General features: G+C 40.3%; 1 protein-coding gene across 1 annotated transcript; it reads right to left on the bottom strand.

Moving 5' to 3' along the window:
* Positions 1–4,686: 4,686 nt before the first annotated feature.
* Positions 4,687–5,232, bottom strand: LOC8155654 (agamous-like MADS-box protein AGL61; the record flags this gene model as incomplete). The annotated part of the gene is made up of 1 exon (XM_002488936.1): positions 4,687–5,232. A coding segment is annotated over exon 1 (546 nt), but the record flags the coding sequence as incomplete, so codon positions are not given.
* Between the last annotated feature and the right edge of the window lie 1,653 nt (positions 5,233–6,885).

The raw sequence follows: 6,885 nt of genomic DNA, 5'->3' as shown, positions 1-6,885 counted from the left end.
ATTTAATATCTACAACATTTAGTTCAAAATTTTCATTCACCAGAACCTTTGTTTCGTGTAGTCTTAAATTTATTTCAGTACAACCTTTTGTTTGTATGCAGAACCTTTGTTTAATTATTATATCTGAATATTTAAATCAGCAGTTTGATTTTATATACGTGCATGAATTATACGTGCAATGCATGGTCTTGTAGCATCACGTGTACTGCTGTCATTCGCCTGCACATCACCTGAATGCAATGCCGATTCTCGGCTGCCCCCCTTGAATGCACCTTCGTTGATGCATGCAATCATCAAATTATAGTAGAATTAATTAATCATCCGGCAGAGCAAAGCAAACATGAAGTCACCGTGTGCAGATGGCCGAGATGTCCGTCGGTTGGAAACAGGTACTTGTGGGCCTGTTTTTTTACGTTTGTTAAGTCATTTTGGCAAACTATTGGAGATCATCAAATATTTGACTTGCCATTCTTTTTATCAACTTGTCAAAAGTCAAGATTTGCCAAACAGTTTTTGCCAAACTGTTGGAGATGCTCTAAGTAGCTGTTTTGATAGTTCATGGACTGGCTTGAAACAGTCCAGCAGCTATAGGGGCCGGTCATGCACTTTGCTCTTTTTTAATCTATTGTAAAGATGAGGAGGCGGGATGGAGGGCAACGTATCTAGTTTTCATTCCAAGGGATACGTTGCAAAACAGGGGTTTGTAGCGTAGTGATTTAGAGCTTGGGTGAGAAAATTAAGGAGTTGGGAAGATCCACCCAAAACCAGGCAGCCAATGCAAATCTAAGTCTAGGGTTGTATTTTTCCCCTCATGGTCCACCTCATCCTATATATATGATGAAGGGTCAAGCCCGATTAAGCTAAGAAGAGAATAGTTGTACATATGAGTATAGAACTTTACTTTTCGTCATGTCTTCTCCTTTGCCCTATTTTTTCGGCCCCTATTTGTTGTTCGTCCTTTAATTCGATGACGAAAGGTGGTGCCTTAGGGATGCTACTGACCTAGGGAAACCTGGTGACATCCACACCCTAACGGGGTCTCTATTGTTTGAGAGTTTCAATGCATGGTTCGTTTACTAGCTTGTCCAAAAGCTAGTCATTTCTGGTCACATAAGTGTGATATGTATCCTTTTCCAGTTTGCTCGTAAACCTAGACGCTCTCCACCATGTAAGCATGACAATTTTGGTCCTGGCTGAAACCCATGATCATGCCAATAAATGATCTATTTCCTATATATCTGAGCATTCTAGCTCTTGATGTGTGGAAGCCTAATTACCAAGAACAATACAAATCCTAAGTCAAACCATTTCTATCTTTGAGTGACTGTAACACCAAAAATTCAATTTTCTATTAATAGGATTAAATTGGATTTATTTAAGTATTTTTGTGGGTATTTAATCTAGAAAATAAATAAATTTAGTTGAAAATTAAAATTCATTATAAGTTTAGGAACATGTTTTTGCATTCATGCTGGTTATGGTTTTATTTCTGTGCTGTGTGCTTTTGTCTAAAAATTTAAAAGAATTTGAAACTGTTTTGAAAGGCTTTAGGAAAATAAATTAGAAAAAAAGGAAAAGAAAGTCGCCCTCCCTGGAATCAGGCCCAGAGGCCTGGCTTTCCCCTCCTCATTGCGAGGCCGAGCAGCCCAACTCGCGAGGCCTCGGCCCGAGCTGGCCCAGCAGCGGCCCAAGTCGCGTGCGCTCCCTCACCTCTCCCTCTCATTTACTGACTGGTGGGGCCCGTTGTTTGTGTCTTCATCTCCGTCTTCTTGTCATAGACGGGCCGAACACGCGGGAGCAACCAAACCGCACCTTCCTACCTGATTTTTCTGAGATTTGTTGCCAACAACGCTCAACCGACCCCTATTAGGCCTGCACAACCTCCCCTGCTTACTTCATTCGTTTGGACGCATACCCAAGAAGCCCTAGCCACCTCTATCGTCGTTTTCTGGATCTCGTCAATACAGAGCAAGGCCGCCGCCATGTAACTTGCATCTCGCTGCCGTGTCAACAAAGACAAGACCGTGCCGAGCTTCGGGTTGAGGTGACGTTGATGCCGAGCCCTTCCTTTTACTCTCTATCACGTTCTTTTGTCCTCATATCTTTGCCGAACTTTCTACAGGAGCTTCCAAATGCCATCTCTCGCCAAGATCCTCTCTAAGCCCTTCTCGTTTTTGTTTTTGCCCTAGGTGAGTTCGGAGTAAGCTCTTCGTTCTCCTGGTGGTTTTCTTTCATATTTTGGCACTCGGAGTCGTGAGAACCGCAAACTCCGGCGAGGAGTTCGGCTTTCCGACAATGGCGCCGCTGTAGGCTACTGTGCGCCGCCGGTGTTTCCCCCTCCTCACTCCCCAGATCGGATCTCGGCCGCTCACTTCTAATCCAACGTCCCACATTGGCCGATACCCCCTCAGCACATTCAGAAAAATACGTTTTCCCTTTTCCAAAAGCGTAGATTTATGGGTTTAAATCTAAATACATTTTCTGGTATTTACATAAATGCCACTGGACTTAAATTGCTTATAAAATACTCATTTTAACTCCGATTTGACCCATTCAAATTGCGTTAGGGTCGTCTTTGCAAGCTCTACATGTTAGTATCACTGTATCTTCAGTTTATATCTTTTTTATTTTTGTGGTCCTATTTAATTAATTATTCTTCTATCGGAATTATTAGAAAATTCATAACTTCTTCGTTTTAATTCCAATTTTCGTGATCCTTACCTTTGTGTGATCGTAGCGCTGCATAGAATGTTTTTATAAACTTTTATATTTGTTTTTGCCACTATCGGTGTATTGTTCTAATTATAGCTTGTTTGCTTTCTGTATGATTGTCTCCATTGGAATGCGTGTTGTTGATTGACGATCGAGTTTAGACGGTGAGCAGTACGTTGGTGAGCAAGGCCATGTCTTTGCAAACAGGAGGAACCACAGGAAAACTTTGATCAAGAGAAGTATAACTTCGGACTATCCTTGTTACCTATACACTTATAATTATATATATAATATGCATGTGGCTACCTTGACAACCTTAGCAAAATCATAGATGATTTGTTATCTCGAATTCCTTGTTATCTATTTGATATACATTTGGGGTAGATTTGCTAGTGCTTGATGTAATCCATGATCCTGTAAGATAATTAATGACTATGCAATGAACGTTAAAAGATGACTTATGACTATATGAGACCTTGTCTGTACGTGATCACCCAGGATAACAGTGCAACCATAAGGACTATAATGACTCTGGCTTTAGCTCAGTATAAAGACCTTTTCTAGCTTGTAAGAGGTTACCCATAAGGGTGCTAGAGTGGCTTGCCGTTTTAGGTATAGTGCAGCTTATGTTCTTATGTGTATAGGCTGCGCGTAATTGTGCCATTTGAAATGGAGGCTCTACATCTGCGCGCCAATTGGAAACCTTGCGGCCCTAACATGTTAGACAAACTTTTGAAAGGCTTCATAGTGATCCCTACCGACCTTTTTTGGTAGTGGCTTAAGAGGTGACGGGCCTCGGGCAACATGGTAAATCATGACTCATGGGTAAAGATATACAACCTCTGCAGAGTGTTAAAAATTGGTATACTAGTCGTACTCATGGTTAAGAGCGGCCTTGGGGACATCTACATTAAGATGATGACGCTTGTTACTTTATAATGATCATTTACTTATCGTTTATGTTTAGTATTAATTATGCTTACGTTTGATCATATGGTTATGGGATTTACTATGCTACCTTGACATTTGCTATCTAAATATGAACATGCTCTATACATATAAAAGCTAATTGCAGCAAACTAGTGTCAGCTAATTGAGCCTCTTGAAATTTGGGTGTGATAGTGACGATTCTTCTGAATTCGTAGTTTAATTACATGCAAATTATTTATTCCCAAAATATTCCTCCTGATGAATCCAAATCCATAAATTTTATAATTTCAAACTACACAATTTTCTAGAAAATGAAGATAAAAACTAAAAATGTTTGTCTTTGGTAAAAGTAGAACAAAATCAAGAACAACAACCTTTGTGAAAGAGAGGAAGTACACACCAAATTCTCAAGGAGCATGGTCATGTGCTTGCACCGATTAAATCATTCTTATATAAGCGGCAAGTGCAAACTTATAATGTTACTAGGTTGACTTCACGAGTTCCCTAATACTTTCACATGTCTTTTTTGACATGATCGTCAACGGTGGCCCCTTTGACATGTGGCCAGTTCACACAACAGTTCTTTGCAGATGATTAATTCAAAAGAAAATATTTTTATTAATTCTCAAAAAGAAACAATATGTATGTAAAACCGTCTTACAACATAGTATCAGAGGACATGTAAACACAACATTGTTTCAAAGAAACATCAAAATCAATAAATCCTTCACTAGATAGCCGGATTATCTGATCCGTATCTAGCCTTACAAATCATTACTTCATTTCTGAAAAATAAGAGAACGAAAAGACCAATAATCTTTCTTCCACGACACAAGGAGATCAGCCTCCAAATTGACCATTGAAGTAATTGCCAAGGCCTCCAAGGGAACCATGCAGCAGAGAGTTGACATGAACGCCTTTACGCGGTCCATTGCTCAAACTGGGAAAAGTGGTATACATGGTTCCTGCACTCTGTCCACCAAAAAAAACCTGGGAGGGCATTGCCACCATATGCATACGAGGTTGTGGTGGTGGCCTTCTCACTCGCATGGCATCTTCCAGCACCTCATGGGACCTCTCCTTGACCATGTCGTGTACCATATAAAGGTCCTTTCTCAACACCTCCAACTCTTGTAACCCTAATGCACCAACATTGGCATTCAACAATTGCATTACGGGCCCCTGACTCTCCCTCTTCATAGCCTCTACTGCCCTCTCCTTACTCCTCTTCTCGGTCTCCATTAATTGTTGCAACTCCATAACCTGATGATTCATCTCATGGCTTGTACCTGTCAATCCTTGAGTACCATGGCTCCCACTTCCTATGGTGAGGCCATCCAAAGTGTGCTCGACAAGGAAGCGGTCAGCAACAGACAAAGTAGACGGATGGCCAAATGAGAAGCACCTGCCCCCAGGGGAGAAGGTGACAATAGCAACCTCCGCACCGCATAGGGTGGAAAGCTCACTGGCCTTCTTGAATAAGCTTGGGCGGCGCTTGGAGAAGGATACCTGCCGTGCCTCCTCACCTTTGATGGTCTTCATCTCAATCCTTTGCCTACCTTTGGTCGACTTACCTTTCACCATCTCCATGCTACTCAATATGTTCTAGCAAGAACAAATGCTATTTAAGATTATATGGTCAGGAAATATGGTACAAAGGGGTTTATATAGAGTTTTAATAGGAAGAAATGTTTTGATTGGTGCAGATGCATGGTGTATTTTTGTCATTGTTAGCTCCGCATCGTGTTAATTTATCTGGAAGGCATTTCTTGGGTGGAAAAAATTTAATGTGTAGATTTTCAAGGTCATCCTACAATTTATAGTTGACACTTTTGGAAGTAAACAGAGAAACCATGTGAATTGTGGTGCAAAGAATGGAATGAATACCCGAAGAGTCCTGTCGGATGTACCATAGCTGGAATGTAACAAAAATATTTGCCTATTGTAAACTAAGAAAATGAACTAATACTGAGCGAGAGAAAGATTATCCCTTTGCACATTTCATACTATTTTTTGTTACATTCACATATAATTGGTTAATGAAAGCATTTAAGTATACATGTGAATAAGGAACTGAGCCAAATGTTAGCATTGTTAATTTGTTTAACTGGCTCTTGTGGAAATAATGGAGGATCATGGTCATTTAGCATGCACAAAATTAACCAGATCTACCAAGAGACCAGCTAGATATGTGCTAGCCTGATAGTGTGGAATGTCCACATGTGGAGTACGAATTGCCTACTATGAAACATTCATAAGAGTCGTGGTCATCATAACGGCCAGATTAAAAATCATTATGGTCTAATAAATATGCCTTTTGCTGAGTTCTAACATGAGCGATGTGCTGCAAAAAATGGAGCCACTTGAAAATGTAAGGGAGAAAGATTTGAAAAGTGATAGACAAAGGCCTAAAACGTTGATCCTACACGTTCACATTCCTAAGGAAAATTTGGCAAAACCAATTCTTTTTAGAATATAAAAATGTGAGTTTTTTTACCCTCATACAATTTGATAATCCTAGCCATCGCCATTCCCTCCTTCCAATGATCGTTGATTTCTCCTAGCCAAATTTGTGCCTCCAACATGTGTCACACCAGGTTTTTAGAAGAACATCAGGATGTCCATAAAACACATATAGCAATAAAAATGAAAATATCAGAAGTATTTCTTACTAAATAGCATGATATATTTACATTAGCCATACCATAATAGAAAACAACAGATTTTTTTCTCGAAAACATTGGAGAGCTGGGCTTTATTATATTAAAAAATGAGAAAAGAACCCAGTTAAATCACACACCACACACACTAGTATACAGAGGTACTATACAGGCGGTTCGCAACTCTTTTCTACAGGCGGTTTGGCGAACCGCCTGCGCTGGTGGCCTGTGGAAATAAATTTTTCCATAGGCGGCTAACTGAGAACCGCGTATAGAAATGCATTTCTACAGGCGGTTCAGTTATGTCAACCGCTTGTAGAAATAGATTTCCATAGGCAGTTCTCTTAGCCAACCGTCAGTGGAAATATTTTTCTAGAAAATATGAAATCGACTTTTAAAAAAGGAATAAAATAATAATCGGCCTAGGCTAATCGCCTGACCGTCTCCGTCGCGCATTTTTTTTGCGTAAAATCGCGCACTATGCGGCCGGCGGGACTCGAATCTGAGACCTCGCCCTCGCGCATAGCCTCCTCTACCACTTATATCAAATAGGTAACAAGGAATTCGAGATAACAAATCATCT

This window comes from Sorghum bicolor, unplaced genomic scaffold (assembly GCF_000003195.3).
Source record: "Sorghum bicolor cultivar BTx623 unplaced genomic scaffold, Sorghum_bicolor_NCBIv3 super_836, whole genome shotgun sequence".
Lineage (NCBI taxonomy): Eukaryota > Viridiplantae > Streptophyta > Magnoliopsida > Poales > Poaceae > Sorghum > Sorghum bicolor.
The sequence above is the reverse complement of the archived record's forward strand: the minus strand, read 5'-3'. Positions and strand labels throughout refer to the sequence as shown.